At 42.5% G+C, this 18,626-nt stretch overlaps 1 protein-coding gene across 4 annotated transcripts in view; it reads left to right on the top strand.

Moving 5' to 3' along the window:
* Window positions 1-18,626, top strand: part of prdm5 (PR domain containing 5) — a 295,357-nt gene that overhangs the window by 14,158 nt on the left and 262,573 nt on the right. For all 4 annotated transcript variants that reach the window (XM_048563583.1, XM_048563497.1, XM_048563403.1 and 1 more), the window contains exon 2: window positions 5,522-5,605. In XM_048563583.1, coding sequence (XP_048419540.1) covers window positions 5,522-5,605 — 84 coding nt within the window. The remainder of the gene's footprint in view (window positions 1-5,521; window positions 5,606-18,626) is intronic.

Genomic DNA, 18,626 nt, shown 5'->3' with positions numbered 1-18,626 from the left:
GTCTTACCAACTTGATAGAATTCTTTGAGGAAGTGACAAAGTTGATAGATGAGGGAAGGGCTGTAGATGTCATATACATGGACTTCAGTAAGGCATTCGATAATGTTCCCCATGGCAGGCTGATGGAGAAAGTGAAGTCACATGGGGTCCAGGGTATACTAGCTACATGGATAGAGATCTGCCTCGGGAAAGGAGACAGAGTAGTAATGGAAGGGAGTTTCTCAAAATGGAAAACTGTGACCAGTGGTGTTCCACAGGATCCGTGTTGGGACCACTGATGTTTGTGATATACATAAATGACCTGGAGCAAGGTATAGGTGGTCTGATTAGCAAGTTTGCAGATAACATGAAGATTGGTGGAGTAGCAGGTCGTGAAGAGGACTGCTGGAGAATGTAGCAGGATATAGATAGATTGGAGAGTTGGGTGGAGAAATGGCAGATGGAGTTCAATCCAGGCAAATTCGAGATGCTGCATTTTGGAAAATCCAATTCAAGAGCGAACTATATGGTAAATGGAAAAGCCCTGAGGAAAATTGATGCACTGAGAGATCTGGGTGTTCAGATCGATTGTACCCTGAAGGTGGCAACGCAGGTCGATAGAGTGGTCAAGAAGGCATATGGCATGCTTTCATTCATTGGACAGGGTATTGAGTACAAGAGTTGGCAGGTAATGTTAAAATTGTATAGGACTTTGGTTTGACCACATTTGGAATACTGCGTACAGTTCTGGTCTCCACATTACCAAAAGGATGTAGATGCTTTGGAGAAGGTGCAGAGGAGGTTCACCAGGATGTTGCCTGGTATGGAGGGTGCTAGCTTTGAAGAGAGGTTGAGTAGATTAGGATTATTTACATTAGAAAGATGAAGATTGAGGGGGGACCTGATTTGAGGTCTGCAAAATCATGCGAGATATAGACAGGGTGGATAGCAGGAAGCTTTCTCCCAGAGTGGGGGACTCAATTACCAGGCGTCACGATTTCAAGATGAGAGGGGAAAAGTTTATGGGAGATATGTGTGGAACGATGTTCACACAGAGGGTGGTGGATGCCTGGAAAGCGTCGCCAGTGGAGGTGGTAGAGGCGGTTCATTTAGGATGTATCTAGACAGAAACATGAATGCGCTGGGAGCAGATGGATACAGATCCTTGGAAAATAGGTGACAGGTTTAGATAGAGGATCTGGATTGGTGCAGGCTTGGAGGGCCGAAGGGCCCGTTCCTGTGCTGTAATTTTCTTTGTTCTTTGTTCTTTGAGGAAGTTTGTGGTCTTCCTCAGTTTTATTCCTTTTGTTCCACACCCAGAATTATACGTGCTCTGATATCGTGTGCTCAGATCATTAATATACACTACTGGTTTCTTCTTAAACATAAATATGACATAACAAAACATAATATTGTACTTAATTAGACATTGGGATGGGAGCACCTCATGTACACTCCACCATAACAAGGAACTTATGCAGCAGCCCCATGAGCAATATTAGCAGTAACACAGACACCATTGTCTCAGCCACATGTTACTCCCCAGGGCAGAGATAGAGAAGGAGATCCTGTTCTGTGGAATGAGGCACACAACCCAGGGCTCTATGGACATATATTAGCACCAGAGCCTCTAAAGGCCCAGGAGGTCACTTCTGACAGCAATACCATCCTGCAACTTCCTTCTTAATGGAGCAGATAGAAACATATTGCTGGTAACCACCAAGATGCCTGTCTTTGGAGGACTTCATCTCTCCTGAATCTCCCTCCTCTGGATCAGTGATTTCTTGATATGATGAATTCTCTTCAGTGAAGACTTAAAGCAGGGAGTTTTGAGTGTTTGAAACGACGGGTGTGGAGAGGACGGGTGGACAGTATTAATGAAGGAGGCAGAGGCTTGGATGTGAGAGGGTAATGAAGTAAACTTGAATATTGAGCAGCTAAGGGTGTGAGGAAAGGGTGGAACAAGTGGAACTGTAAGGTCTTTTGATCTGAAGCCATCTCACGTGCCTGAGAATGTTGAATATGTTGGGCTGGGTTTGGAATCTGGAAGTTTTCTGTAACTCATCTTCCGTACCCTTGCAAGGTTCTAGATTCTCATGGTGCGGTCTCCAGGTTGGAGGGATTGCACTTCTGCTGCAGAATCTTTTGACCTCATACACACCTACTTGGTCAGAGACCCTGACCTCTTTGTCTTATCCTTGGGAAACATTATCTTACTTCAACAACAAAGTTGCTGGAAAAGCAACTTTCTGAGGAAGGATCACCGGACCCGAAACGTTAACTCTGTTTTTTCCTTCACAACTGCTGCCAGACCTGCTGAGCTTTTCTAGAAACTTTGTTTTTGTTCCTGATTTAGAGATCTGCAGTTCTTACGGTTTTTATTATCTTACTGCAGCTCTTCAGTTGCCGTAGTAGGTTATCCAACGATGAATGAGTGTCTCGAGGTGTGGAATGTAATAGGCAGGCTATCCTTCTGTTGAGACCTCTTGTCTCTTTCTGTTGCTGTGGCTGCTACAACTTCAGCCACCCATTTCTTTTTTCATTGCACTTTAAACTGGCAATCCTTCCATCGACAGTTTCAGCATGCCACTGTGGCTGCGCTGGTTGGGAAACCCAGCAGTGGGATTGGAATGCTGTTCCTCCATCTCCACTGCAGGTTGCAGTGTGTTCAAGATGCAAAATAGGTCCTATTGTTTTGGCTGGATATATTGTTTCAAAATTCTTCCCCAAAGCCCTCGTAACCTGTAAGACGAGACAATTACTGAGACTTCCAGTTTACTCTCGTACGCTATTTGACTTTAAAAGGACAACATTATTTGATCCAGATAAAGAATTTTTTTTTTGGTTTTTTGCTGTGGAACAGGGGAATAACTGAAAATGATTTTACTACGAAATTGGAAGGTTTTTGCATTCTTATCTTTAAATACTTCTGGTACTATCTATATACCAGATTGATGTTTTGGCATTTTACTATCCCTGTGCAAACTCAAACCATTTCCTGGACCGAGCAAAAGAAGTAATAAGAATACAGAAAGGAGAACGGTTTAGCAGCTGAACAAAACAAATCATTTTTGTAAAAACCAAAATAATTGTGGATACTGTGAATCAGGAGCAAAAAGAAATTTGCTGGAAAAGCTCAACAGGTCTGGCAGCATGTTAAAGAAAAAAAAAGTCACAGCTAATGTTTCAGGTCCAGTGACCCTTCCGCAGAACTGATGGTGGCTGTGAAAACGTCAGTTTGTATGCAGAGAAAAGGGAGGGTGTTGGGGTAGGGAGCCCTTGGATACTGGGGAGGGAAGAGGTAAATGGGCAGGTGTTGCACCAGTTACAGGAGATGCTGCCATAGGGCCGTGGGTGTATGAAGGAAGTGTGCGCAGGGCGTCCTGGAGAGAACGGTCCCTGCGGAAGGTGGACAAGTGAAGGGAGGGGAATGTGTGTCTGGTGGTGACATCTTGCTAGAGGTGACGGAAAAGGCATCTGGTGATCTTCTGGATGTGGATGCTGGTGAATGATATGTAAGAAAAAGGGGAACCCTATCGCTGTTGCGAGAGGGAAGAGAAGGGGTCAGGGCAGAAGTGCAGGAGATGGGTCAAACCTAGTTGAGGGCCCTGTCGACAGCGGACCTGGGGAATCCTCGGTTGAGGAAGAAGGTGGACATTTCGGAGGCTCCCTTGTCAAAGTTGGCCTCATCTGAACATACATGACAGATACTTTTGTGCTAAAGAAATGAACACTGAAAATGTGATTGAACATTTTAGTAAAACAGGATAGAGGATTCTGATGTCAAATGGGTGAAATCTGGTTCTCAAAATAGTTAAATGGTGTCACATTGAGTTTTTAATGATTTAACATTACAGAATTTGAAAATGAACATAAACTTGTTTTAAGTTGAATATTGAACCCAAAAGTGTTCCTTCACCAGCGGATAACCTCCTATATGGACCAATATGTTATTGCAACAGGTATTCCCTTTCTTTAGGTTGTTTTTATTACTGTTTGGGGCCCTTTATCACTGCAACAGCTCTAAACTGGAACAGTGCCTCACAGTGGAGAGTAACATCATTTAAAAAGTGCATGATGAGATTTTCAATGAAGTACTTCAGTTTTGAGGAAGGATTCTGCAGGCTCGGTTAGAAATAGTGAAAAAGTAATTTCTCAAGAACAAGAAGAACACATTAGATGTTGGATACTTTTCGAAGGCTTTGCTGTTCTTCTCAATAGAAATAGTGTCTTATATCATAACAAACACCATGAATTGAAGGGGAGCTCGACAATTGGATACAAAGTTGGCTTGAAGGCAGGAGACAGAGGGTGATGGCGGAGAGATACTTTTTTAGATTGGAGGCCTGTGACCAGTGATGTGCGGCAAAGATTGCTGCTGGGTCAACCGCTTTTCATCATTTATACAAATGACTTAGATGTGAATCTAGGAGGAATGTTTAGTATGTTTGCAGATGACACCAAATTTGGTGGTTTAGTAGACAGTGCAGAAAGTTATCTTATAGTCTTATCTTATGGTGGAGGAATAAAAGATGGAGTTTAATTTAGATAGATGTGAAGTGCTGCATTTTGGGTAAGGTAAATCAGGCAAGACTTATATGGTAATGCCCCGGTGAGTGTTGCCAAACAAAGGGATCTAGGGGGTGTAGGTGCGTAGTTCCTTGAAAATGGAGTCGCAGGTAGTCAAGATGATTAAGAAAGTGTTTGGTGCACTTCCCTTCATTGGTCAGTGTAGGAGTTGGGATGTTATGGCTGTACATGACATTGGTTAGGCCACTTTTAGAATACTGCATTCAATTCTGGTCTCCCTGCTACAGGAAAGATGCTGTTGAACTTGAAAGGGTTTGGAAAAAAAAACTACTGGGATGTTTCCAGGATTTGAGGGCTTGAGCTACAGGGAGAGGTTGAGTAGGATGGGACTTTATTCTCTGGAGAATCAGAAGGTGAGATGTGACCTTATAAAGGTTTATAGAATCTTGATGGCCATGGATAGGTTGATAGCCAAGGTCTTTCTCCCAGGGTGAGGGGGTCCAAGGCTAGAGAGCATATGTTTAAAGTAAGAGAGGAAATATTTAAAAGGGATCTAAGGAGCAACTTTTCACGTAGAGAGCGATGCATATATGGAACGGGCTGTTAGTGGAAGTGGTGTAGTGGGTACAATTACAACATTTAAAAGGCACCTGGATGCTTAAATGAATAGGAACGGTTTAGACGGTTAAGGGCCAAATGCTGTCAAATGGGACTAGATCAGTTTAGGATATCTGGTCAGCATGGATGAGTTAGACCATAAGCATCTGTTTCCATGCCATATAACTCTTTGACTTCTTTCTATGAAATACTTCCAACTGATTTACTGTGGAAGTTGTGATTTATTGTTGCCCATTTAAAGGTAATTGTAACAATATTATGTTGTAATCTGAGTATCTGTTTTGCAAACTGGGAGTCCAATCAAATGCAAGTTTCCTTAGATTTGATTTTTCTTTGTTCGAAATACACTATATCACTCTATCACTGTAACCTCCCTCATTTCTCTTGTTGGCAGGGAGAGAAATTTGGGCCCTTTGCTGGAGAGAAAAGAATGCCAAATGAACTGAATGAAAGCATGGATCCCAGGTTGATGTGGGAGGTAACAGCTCATCTTGCTGCATTGAATCAGATGTGGTTGACAGTAAAACAGTTTCATACTGCTGAAGGTCTTGTTTTCCTTTATTGCACGCTCCATTTCACTCCAGTATTGGACATCTATGTAATCTCGCGTGGAAAACATTAAACAACGCATCTGTTTCATTGATCCCATGTGATGACATATCAGACATGTAATCTGTATGTCGCCACTTGCAAACCTCAATGAAATGATTATAGAAAGCGGTAACACAGTCCACCTGGGTTTGAGTGCACTTCTAATGGGATTGTGTGCTTGCTGATTATTTGCTTCCCTGTGGTGATCTCTGTCTGTCTACTTAGGTGGTCTTGGGCTAATAAAAGATACAGTGCAATGTGGGATGATTTGCCTTGGAGCACCTTTTCAGGGTGAGAGGGGTGGGGAAAGAAGCATTTCCATTTATGAAATCAATTGTACAGGCATAGGAAATAAAATCTTTTGTGAATGTATTTCTGTATCAGACTATTCCGTTGAAAGAAATTGTAATGCAGTGAACTGAGACTATCTTAAGCACAGTAGATTTGTGTGGTCTCCTGCTCAGTCATTGTGTGTGATTATATCTTTGCTTCTATTTTCTCAGCTAGTTTTGTCATTTCTCAGTCATTTTCTCTTCTATCTGTTTTATTCTCACAGATGGTAAGTTGAATTGATCTTCATTAAAATTGTTGACCCACCCTTGGATTACTGCTTTAGCAAAAAGTGGAAATGTTTTAAGCACTTCAAGGGGCTGTTATGTAGAAAAGAAAAGGTGTTACCAAATGTGAAAGGTGTTATGAAATGTTATGGCTTTATTTTTGTGGAAGTTTTTTTTACAGTAGTTCATGTTCCCAGTTGGTGGGAAATTTGAAATTGAAAAACCAAACAATACAACATCCTGGAAATTATCTGCATAACTTACTGTGAACACTGTTGTAGTCGTTAAGGATGAACACTTCAGTCAGGAGAGTAATATCCATGTCGTTCTGAATGAGGACTCCCAGAAATTCCCTGGATCACCTAACTGCATGTTTAGTTCTATTTTCCGTCAAGTTTTGAATTTGGGTAGTTCATCACAAGCAAAACTGGCCCTTTTCTCAGTTGTAATGTGTATTTTGTGAAATTTAGGTAGACTTTGGGTAGAATAGCTCAAGTCACTGAAAATAATGCTTGTGTTTGTTGTTTAGGGGGCAGAGTTGGTGTATATTCAATGCTGGTTGGTTTTCACTCATGACTGAATTTGGATAAGCAGCTAGGTCATGGTTTCCTAGTGTAATGCTGAACCATGCATGGTATTTTGACGTAACATGCTTGTGTTCTTTTGTGGGGGATTGGTTAGCTCAATTAGCTGAGTATCTGGCTTGCACTGTAAATTGATGCCAATAGCATGGGTTCAATTCTTATACCAGCTGAAATCACCATAAGAAGGCAGCCCTGTGGTCCTCTGGGATTATGACAACTTCTTTACAAAAGCCATTTTTCCTTGTTCCACTCACATGTACCTCTTTTTGTTGTATTTTACTTGCAATTCACTCACAGCTTGCCAAAGTTTTCTCAAAGCATCTCCCAAACCTGTGACCTCTTTTCCCTGAATGTTGCCACCCAGATGGATAGAGTTGCTAAGAAGGCATATGGAGTGTTAGCTTTCATTAATAGAGGGATTGAGTTCAAGAGCAGCGAAGTTAAGCTCCAGCTACACAAAACCCTGGTTCAGCCACATCTGGTGTATTGTGTTCAGTTCTGGTCACCTCATTACAGGAAAGATGTGGAAGCATTGGAAAAGATGCAGAGAAGATTTACCAGGATATTGCCTGGAATGGAGGGAAGGTCTTATGAGGAAAGGTTGAGAGAGTCAGGACTTTTCTCTTTAGAACGACGAAGAATGAGAGGTGACTTGATAGAGGTGTACAAAATGATCAGAGGTATAGATAGAGTGGACAACCAGAGACTTTTTCCTCGGGTGGAGTTAGCTATTTACAAGGGGGCATAATTATACAGTGAGTGGAGATAGATATAGGGGAGACATCAGAGGTAGGTTCTTTACTCAGAGAGTGGTAGAGGTGTAGAATGCATTGCGGGAGAGGATAGTGGAGTTGGCCTCATTAGGGGCATTTAAGTGGCTATTATATAGGCAAATGGATGAGAGTATAGCATAGGGGTGGAGGTTAGATAGACCTTAGGTTTAGGGTAAAGGTTTGGCACAACATCGTGGGCTGAAGAGCCTGTACTGTGCTGTACAGTTCTATGTTCTATATTCTGTGTTCTCTATCACAATGAAGGATAAGGAAAGCAAGTGGAGGGGATCTCCACTTTAAGTCGTGAGGTGTCCTGACTGGTTCAGAATCTTGCAATGTTCTACCTATCCCTCTATGCCTCTTTCCGTGCGCACCTAGGAATGGGCAATAAATGCTGGCCTTGCTCGGAATGCCCATGTTCCAGAAATTAACAAAAGACAATTCTAGTAATATTTTAGGATTGCTCATTTATTTATATTTTTCTTGAAGATACAAGAGGTGGTGATGGCCTAGTGGTATTATTGGCAGACTGTTAATCCAGAGACCCAGATAATGTTCTGGGGATCAGGTTCGAATCCCATCCTAACCGGCCTGGGGGCTCAGTGGTTAGCACTGCAGCCTCACAGCACTAGGGACCTGGGTTTGATTCCAGCCTCGGGCAACTGTCTGTGTGGAGTTTGCACATTCTCCCCGTGTCTGTGGTTTCCTCTGGGTGCTCTGGTTTTCTCCCAAAATCCAAAGATGTTCAGGCTAGGTGGATTGGCCATGCTAAGTTGCCGCTAGTGTTCAAGGATGTGTAGATTAGCAGGATTGGTCTGGGTAGGATGCTGTGAGTTTCAGTATGGACTTGTTGGGCTGAAAAACCTGTTTCCACACTGTAGAGATTCTGTGATTCTATTTGATACAGCAACTAGGGCCATTTTATAGGAACAGGATTGCAGTTAGGGATGACATACAACAAATAACAAGAGTAGGTCACATGGCCCTTTGAGTCTGTCCTGCCATCCAATAAGATCATGCAAGATCTGATTTTAATGTCAACTGTACATTCCTGCATATCTCTGTTTGTCTTTTATCCTGTTGGTAATCAAGAATCTATCAACCTCTGCTTTAAAAATATTTAAAGATTTTGCATCCCTTGCCTTCTGAGGAAAGGAATTCCAAAGACTCTCAAACCTCTGAGAGAAGAAAAATATTTCCTCATCTCTGTTTTAAATGCGTGCCTCCTCATTTTTAAACTGTCACCTCAGCTCTAGTTTCTTCCGCAAGAAAAAACATGCTTTCAACATTCCTCAGGATCTTATGTTTCAATTACTTCACCCTTAACTGTTCTAAACTCAAGAGGATGCAGGCCTAAACTATCTAGTATTTGTACTAGGGCAATGTACTCATTACAGGTATTAGTCAAGTGTCCCTTCTCTGATCTGCCTCCAGTGCATTAATATCCTTTCCTAAGTAGAGTGACCAGCACTGTACACAGTATTCCAGATGTGCTCTCAATAATGCCCCATAAAACTGAAGCTAGTCTGTTGTACCCTTGCATGCAACTAACTTTGCAAGAAACCATAACGTTCCATTCGCTTTCATGATTACTTGCTGTATCTGCTTATTGACTTTCTGTGGATTGTGTACCAGGACATCCAGTTCTCTCTGCATCTCAGAACTCTAAAATCTCATCCCCATTTAGATAATATTTTTCTCTTTTATTCTTTCTGCTAAAATAGACAATTTTACACTCTCCACATTGTACTCCATTGCCAGATCTTTGATTACTCATGTACTGATTTATATTCCTTTGTAGGCTTCTTATGTCCTCTTCACAACTCACTTTCCTGCCTATCTTTCTATGTTCAGCAAATTTAGCTACCATCCCTTCAAACTCTCATCCAAATCACTACAACGTATTTTTAATTAGCACCCTAAATATAATAAAATTCTCAAGATGTCTCCTGGAATTGTTATAAATACAATTAGGTACCAAGCTACCATAAGGAAATATTGGGGAAACTAGCCAAAAGAAGAGTGGTAGAGAGCCGGGATGGTTTATAGTGTAAAATCCAGAGCCTAAGGCCTGTGGAACTGAAAACAAGCTGCTGGTTATAGAGAAATTTGAACTTGGCTATATGTAAGAGGCCAGAATTAGATGAAGGTAACTGTCTCAGAGCATGATGGGGCTGGAAGAAATGGTGAGGGATTTGAACATGAGGGTCAAGATTGACCTGTGGCCAATGGATGTCCATAGTACTGGGGTGATAGGGTGAGCAGGTGTGATGAATGACACAGGCAACAGAGTTTTGGATGATCTCAAGCTTATGGATCGTGGAATATGGAAGACCAGTTAGGAATGTGCCGTGTCTTGAGGCAATGGGGGCATGATTGAGGGTTTCAAGATCAGATGAGCTGAGACAGTTCAGGTTGGGTGATGCTATGGTGACAAAATGCAACCTTAGTAGTTGTGTGAATATATTTTCAAAAGCTTATCTTGGTGTCAGATATGAAGGTTGCAAACAAATTGGCTTATTCTCAGGCTGGTGCCAATTTGACGGATGGAGTCAATGGCTACTGCACGAATTGTGGAGTGGGGACTCTAAACAATAGCTACAGTGTTTTTACTCAACCAATACCAGACGATTGTAGCAGTTTAGTAGCAGTGGACTAACTGAACGTTGTACTGTTGAGTTAGAGCTGGGTCTCATTGCTGTACAAACTAATCCTGTGCTTTTAAATGACATCATTGAGGGTCAGGATGAAGGTGATTTAAAAAAAGGAACGGAATAAGGTTTTATTCTTTGGGAAATAACTGAGGTAATGGTATGGGTAGAAAAATAATTGCCTAACATACTTTGGCGACAGTTAGATCAGAAAGAAACCATTTAGCTGCATCATTGTGGGGAGGCACTGGAGAAGATGAGGAACTTACTTTTAAAAATAATGTGATACAAGCCCACCTTAGGACCGAATTATTTAAAGCACAGCTTCAGACTAATTTCTATCAGTATAAACTCAAATTGGCGTGAAATGACTTTTGGAACATAGGAGTTAGATGCAGGAGTAAGTCATTGAGCCCTTTAAGCCTGCTCTGCCATTCAGTGATCATAGGTGTTCTGCTTATCATCTTATCTCCATTTTCCTGCCCACCTCAGCTCTAGTATTTCTTTACTTTGTGAGGTGAAAATTTGACCTGCTTTATACGTTAACACTAGGTGTCCCATCAGAGGTGTTGGGTAGGGAGAGGTACTGATGATGACAGTTCAGTGTTCAGTGGAATCTGGAGTTGCATTTTATTGGTGCTGTATCCTCATGAACTGCTGGCCAGATCAGAGGACTAGCCACTTCAGCAATGCTAATACTGGAGCTGCATGGTTGAAGGAGAATGCATTGATAAACACATGCTTAGTGAGGTCCAGGCCAGTAGACAGGCACTAGTGAGGGAGGTGTGCTTAGGGTTCAGTGTGTGTAGGCTGCCCTGTTGTTGTGAGGTTGACCGCTGCCCAAGAAAGCTGCTGAAATGCCAGTGGAGCCCAGGAGAACCACTTAATAGTGGTTCAGTTGGACCCTGGGAAGGCTCTCTGTCATATTCCTCTCTACTAGGAAATGGGAAGATGCCTTCTCACTGCCAGTCTGTCCCTTGAAGGACTGGTGTTATTCAGCCCTGTATTGTTAATATATGTATTTGAATTAGAACAACACTAAATAATTATAGAATGACAGTTGATCCCATTGTAATTAAGTTTGATGATACAGGTATTAGCCTGATACAGTTTGTGACTTGCCTGCTTGCTCTTCTGTATAGATGATGGATGTACAGCAAGGAAAGAAAAACAAAGAGTAGAGTTACTGAATACAAATGATGAGAAGGATTCAAAATGTTATGTTTTCTTGAAATTGCTCCAAGTTATCTTTGTTTCCTGACCAACACTAGCTACTTGTTCAAGTCAAAATGACTACAAATGTCTGATTCATTAGCATTACGTTAATTTAAATTTGACCTGATAAATGAGAAGTACTATTCTTTAAATGGTAAATACTTAAATAAATTCAGTACTGATTAAGTGGTAAACTGACAGGAAATTATGGATCACTAGTTGAAACTAAATCAACTGATGACTGATCACTGTTAGCAGTCAGTAGATTACTGCTACAATCTATATTTATGTAGTGCTTTTGACGCTGAAAATTGTCCCAAGGTTCTGCAGAGGTGTAAGGAAAATGAATATTGAGATTAAGAGGTGGACAGAAGCTTGGAGAGAGTGGAAGAATTTATGTAGGTCTTTGAAAATGGAAGGGGGATATTTTGTGAGGCTGACTGATTTACTTGTTCCTATGTGGTGGAAGGGGTATATGGTTAGAATGCAATCCAGCAAGTTTGATTAGCAGCATTTGTTCAAGAGAGGTGGAATAGAGAGTCAATACGAGGCGATCAGAGGAATGAATAAGAACTTGAGGAATGTATAGGGATAAGAGTTATGGATGGATTTAAAACTTGAGGTTGTAAATGTTGAGAGGTGTTTGGGTATAAAGTAATCAGTGAGTACAAAAATGACATTTGAAATAGATTAGGGTTTGGGCAGGAGTGCTTTGGTTGAGATGAGGTTTATGGAGAATGGGAGGATGAACATTGGAGGAACTGAATTTGGAGATAACAATATTGTAAATGATCATTCAGGGTCCCGTGCACTCTGTAAGCATATTACTATAGTGGAAATGGTAATCTTTATGATAAAGATATGAAGTTATGAGTCAAACAGAGCACTAGGATTGTGAATTGTGTGATAGAATGGAGAATGGTTTGGGCAGGGGGGAGACATCAGTGACCGAGGCTGAAGCTGATGGCTTCTGTTTTTGCTGGAAGAAGTTACACCTCCAAGGAACGATGAGCACTATGGGATACCATGAAGGCAATGGGGGATAGAGAGAGATCATGGACATAGAGATTTGAAGGATTTCAGCATATTTGTAAGTAATGTGCATCAAATCACCACGGGGCATCTTGTGAATGAGGATAAGGAGATGTTCAACCATATATCTTTTGAAGGGGTTTGGAGGACAATTAAGCTCAGTAAAATAGTTCGAGAGATATGAGGCACACAACTGCTCGCAAACTTTTAAAAATATATAAAAATTGAGATACTGGGGCAGCAAGAATTAAGAAAATTAACCTATACAGCAAACTACAATATTATGAGAATGAGAGTCTACCAGTCTTAGTTAAGAGATTAAAACTGAAATATGGCTTAATCCCACAAGTCCTTTCCAGCTCTACTCATAAAATAATAAACTTTGATAAGATTATGAGAAATTGTGGTTTTGTGTTGCAAGTTTGGAATGTTAAAATGATAGTATTTTGTCTAATATGCCTGGAATGGCTGAATATCACGATTCAAGCTTCACTCAAGAAATGTACAAGTTTTAATTGAATTTGTGAAAGAATTGGTTTGAGAAAACGCAAGCAATGTGTGATTGATTTTTTTTCCTTTCACAATCCTGTCATTGCTGCACAACTTGACTCTTATGTCCTTGGGCACATGTACAATTTCATTCTGCACGTCAGGAAGCGCATTATGCGCATTCAGCAGTCGGTGTGTGCCAACTGGGTGTAGGAACGTTCTGAGGCATCTGCCTTCATTTTTCTTAAATAACATTAGCTGCTCAAGTGTCATGTTCTTGCAGAGTTGAAAATTTCTGGGCAATATCCAAATTGGCTTTTAAAATTGTCCAACCAATTCCCTAACCACAATTTCTAATGTAAAATCTGAACATCTTGTACAGACTGGATCAATTGACATTTGGTTCTTTTTGCTGCCTGCCCCATCCACTCAACTTTCTTTCTTTCTCTTCTTTTTGAAAGTGGAAATCCCTGCACAGGTTTACCACCTGTCTCTAACCATGAATGCTGAAACCCATTACAACGCTGTCACTATTGCTGCAGCTGAAATCAACCAGCTAAGAACAGGTTAGGGTTCACTTCTGGTCTGCGTGTTTTGTTACTGCATCATATGTTAGTTGCATTTAACCTTGAAAACTCCATGAGAATTCTTGGCTGTTTTAATTTGGAAGAAAGTGTGATTTAAGGCTATTGACATAAAAAATTTGCCCTCAATTTGCAGTCAAAATATATTGTGAAGTGTTTGGAGTTGTTTTATTTTTAATTACTCATAAATTATGAGCATCACTGGCAAGGTCAATATTGAGTCATTTAATTATTGCTGCAGGAAAGGAGTTGAAAGTATTTTAAATGAAATTTAATGAACATTGGGTCTACCTTATGTCTTTTTTTTAATATAGAAAACTAGTCTTTAAAATGCATTACGATTGATATGTTAATTTGTATTTGAACTGGGAACAAAGTGTGGAGCTGAATGAACACAGCAGGCCAAGTACCATCTCAGGAGCACAAAAGCTGACGTTTCGGGCCTAGACCCTTCATCAGAGAGGGGGATGGGGAGAGGGAACTGGAATAAATAGGGAGAGAGGGGGAGGCGGACCGAAGATGGAGAGAAAACAAGATAGGTGGAGAGGAAGAGTATAGGTGAAGAGGTAGGGAGGGGATAGGTCAGTACGGAAGATGGACAGGTCAAGGAGATGGGATGAGGTGGTAGGTAGGAAATGGAGGTGCGGCTTGAGGTGGGAGGAAGGGGTGGGTGAGAGGAAGAACAGGTTAGGGAGGCAGAGACAGACTGGGCTGGTTTTGGGATGCAGTGGGGGGAGGGGGGCGAGCTGGGCTGGCTTTGGGATGCAGTGGGGGAAGGGGAGATTTTGAAGCTTGTGAAGTCCACATTGATACCATTGGGCAGCAGGGTTCCCAAGCGGAATATGAGTTGTTGTTCCTGTAACCTTCGGGTGGCATCATTGTGGCACTGCAGGAGGCCCATGATGGACATGTCTGAGGAATGGGAGGGGGAGTTGAAATGGTTCGCGACTGGGAGGTGCAGTAGTTTGTTGAGAACCAAGCGGAGGTGTTCTGCAAAGCGGTCCCCAGGCCTCCGCCTCGTTTCCCCAATGTAGAGGAAGCCACGCCGGGTGCGATGGATACAGTATACCACATTGGCAGATGTGCAGGTGAACATCTGCTTGATGTGGAAGGTCATCTTGGGGCCTGGGATGGGGGTGAGGGAGGAGGCGTGGGGGCAAGTGTAGCACTTGCTGTGGTTGCAGGGGAAGGTGCCGGGTGTGGTGGGGTTGGAGGGGAGTGTGGAGCGGACAAGGGAGTCATGGAGAGAGTGGTCTCTCTGGAAGGCAGACAAGGGTGGGGATGGAAAAATGTCTTGGGTGGTGGGGTCGGATTGTAGATTGCGGAAGTGTCGGAGGATGATACGTTGTATCCGGAGGTTGGTGGGGTGGTATGTGAGAACGAGGGGGATCCTCTGGGGGCGGTTGTGGCAGGGACGGGGTGTGACGGATGTGTTGCGGGAACACATCCCTCACACCCCGCCCCTGCCATAGCTGCCCCCAGAGGATCCCCCTTGTTCTCACATACCACCCCACCAACCTCCGGATACAACGTATCATCCTCCGACACTTCCGCCATCTACAATCCGACCCCACCACCCAAGCTATTTTTCCATCCCCACCCTTGTCTGCCTTCCGGAGAGACCAGTCTCTCCATGACTCCCTTGTCCGCTCCACACTCCCCTCCAACCCCACCACACCCGGCACCTTCCCCTGCAACCACAGCAAGTGCTACACTTGCCCCCACGCCTCCTCCCTCACCCCCATCCCAGGCCCCAAGATGACCTTCCACATCAAGCAGATGTTCACCTGCACATCTGCTAATGTGGTATACTGTATCCATCGCACCCGGCGTGGCTTCCTCTACATTGGGGAAACCAGGCGGAGGCTTGGGGACCGCTTTGTAGAATACCTCCGCTCGGTTCGCAACAAACTACTGCACCTCCCAATCGCAAACCATTTCAACTCCCCCTCCCATTCCTCAGACGACATGTCCATCATGGGCCTCCTGCAGTGCCACAATGATGCCACCCGAAGGTTGCAGGAACAACAACTCATATTCCACTTGGGAACCCTGCAGCCCAATGGTGTCAATGTGGACTTCATGAGCTTCAAAATCTCCCCTTCTCCCACTGCATCACAAAACCAGCCCAGTTCTTCGCCTCCCCCCACTGCATCACAAAACCAGCCCAGCCTGTCTCTGCTTCCCTAACCTGTTCTTCCTCTCACCCATCCCTTTCCCCCACCTCAAGCCGCACCTCTATTTCCTACCTACCACCTCATCCTGCCTCTTTGATCTGCCCATCTTCCCTACTGACCTATCCCCTCCCTACCTCCTCACCTATACTCTCCTCTCCACCTATCTTGTTTTCTCTCCATCTTCGGTCCGCCTCCCCCTCTCTCCTTATTTATTCCAGAACCCTCTCCCCATCCCCATCTCTGACGAAGGGTCTAGGCCTGGAATGTCAGCTTTTGTGCTCCTGAGATGCTGCTTGGCCTGCTGTGTTCGTTCAGCTCCACACTTTGTTATCTTGGATTCTCCAGCATCTGTAGTTCCCATTATCACTGATACAGTAAACGTAAACTGAGTTACATAATATCCACTTGGAAATGTTTGCAGGAATTTGTGAGTAAAATATGGAACTCAGTGAAAGGGATGTATCATCCGAAGAGCTTGAGGTCAAGAACACCATCATAACTTTGAGTTGGAATGAAAGTTGGAACGATTTTCAAATGAGGCCGTATGGGTTGAACTGAGGAATAAGAATGTCAGTAATGGATGATTTCAGCGCCCTAAAATGTTACGAATGTAAGGACATAGGAATTTGAATCCGAAGTAGGCCATTTGCACCATTGAGTTTGTTCTCCATTCAGAAAGGTCATGGCTGATCTGATGACTCCACATTCAAACCTAATCATGATAATCTTTTACCCCCTTGCAAATCAAAATATCTATCTACCTCGGCTTTAAAAAATTTCAATGATCCTGCTTCCACTGATTATTGATGAAGGGAGATCCAAAGTTTCATGACCCTCTGTAAGAATAAAACATTTTCCTCATCTCGTCTTCAAGGAATAATCCCTGATTTTCAAACAGGTTCTAGAAACTTCCCCAGGAGGAAAGGCCCTTTCCGCATGCTCCATGTCCAGACCTCTCGGGATCTTGTATGTTTCAGCTATGGCTTCTCTTGCTGTTCTAAACTCTGGCGGATACAAACTGAGTTTCTCTAATCTTTCCCTGTACAGAAACTCATCTGTTCCAGGTATTAATTGAGTAGACGTTCATATTTACATCAATTCTTAATCAAGCAATGAACATTGAAGACAGTACTCGAAATGTAGCCTCCATAATTTCTTGTTTCACTGAAGCACATCCTTCTGCCGTTTTTGTGTTGATTCCTCCTCTCGATGAATGATGATCAGAAAAGCTAATAGAAATCTGCTGTCTGTACCTGCATACTAATCTGCAATTTATGCACCAGGACACTTGGATTCCTCAGCATTTTGGAGCTTCGCAATCTCTCGCTATTTACATGGCCTGCTTTTTTGTCATCTGCCAAATTGGACAATTTCACATTGTCCTACATTCTACAGCATTTGCCCAATCATGTAACCTCTCTGTATCCTTTTTTTGCCTTCTTCTGTTCCTTTCATGACTGAGTTTCCTGCCTGCCCCTTCCTTCTATTTCCTGATTTATAGCTATTTCTGAGATGTTCAGTAAAGAAGCCCAGTGCAAAAACCTGTTCAAATCATCTGCCACCATCTTACTTTCTCATATCAAGACTTGAAGCTCCCTGTTTATAGGACCAAATCTTCACTTAGTAAACTATTTTCTAAATAGGTAAAAACTCAAAACTTCTAGCCAGCTACCTGATGTTTTCTGACTTTTCCCTCCGTGTTAGGCTTTTAGTCATTCTTTGTTTTTGTTTATATATTTTATTCATTCCTCTGACCCCGCCTTTGCCCAATTCTGTGCTTTTACTGTCTTTAACTTTTCCAGTTTACTATGAATGGCAGATCTTCCGCTTGGAATGTATCTATTCTGTGTATTCTGAAATATTCCCTTAAATGTCTGCTTTTACATCTTATTGAACAATCCCTTAACCTGATTTGCTAGACCACTTCAGCTAACTTTGCTTTCATGCCCCATGAACATACTTAAGTTTAAAATACTTATCTTGGATGAACCCTTCTCTTCCTCAAACTGAATATAAAATTCAGTTTTATTATGATTGTTGCTAATTAGTGACACCTTCATCATGAGGTCAATTGTTGAATCCTTCTCATTTCTCAATACTAGTACTCACATAGCCACTTCTCTGGTTGGCTCCAAAACATGGTGTTCTGGCAAAGTATCCTGAAAACTTCTTATGAATTCTATATCTCGGCCAACTTTGCCCATTTGATTTCAGCATGATCTCAACAGGTTGGGTGAATGGGCAAATCAGTAGCAGATGCAGTATAATTTGGATAAATGTGATGTTATTCCCTTTAGAAGCAAAAACAAGGAAGATTACTACTTGAATTGGCTGTAAATTAGGAGAAGGGAGTGTGCAGCAGGACCTGGGTGTCCTTGTGCACCAGTTGCTGAAGGTGCAGCAGGCAGTAAAGAAGGCAAACGGCACGTTAGCCTTCACTGCTAGAGGTTTCGAGTACAAGAGCGGGAATGTGTATAAAATTCTGACAGGACTAGGCAGGGTTGATGCCAATGGTGGGTGTGTCCAGAATCAGAGGTCACAGGATTCGGAGGTGATTATTTAGGATAGAAATGAGGAGACATTGCTTCACCCAAAGAGTGGTGAGCCTGCGGAATTCATTACCACAGGAAACAGTTGATGCAAAAACAATTGATTGTGTCCAAGAGCTGACTAGATATCGCACTTGGGGCGAATGGGATCAAACGTTGTGGTGAGAAAACAGGATTAGGCTATCGAGTTGGGCGATCAGCCATGATCATGAAGAATGGTGGAGCAAGCTGGAAGTGCTGAATAGCATCCTCTTGCTCCTATCTTCTATGTTCTTATGTTTCTGTATGTAATCAATA

The sequence above is a fragment of the Stegostoma tigrinum genome, chromosome 1, assembly GCF_030684315.1.
Source record: "Stegostoma tigrinum isolate sSteTig4 chromosome 1, sSteTig4.hap1, whole genome shotgun sequence".
NCBI lineage: Eukaryota > Metazoa > Chordata > Chondrichthyes > Orectolobiformes > Stegostomatidae > Stegostoma > Stegostoma tigrinum.
The sequence above is the reverse complement of the archived record's forward strand: the minus strand, read 5'-3'. Positions and strand labels throughout refer to the sequence as shown.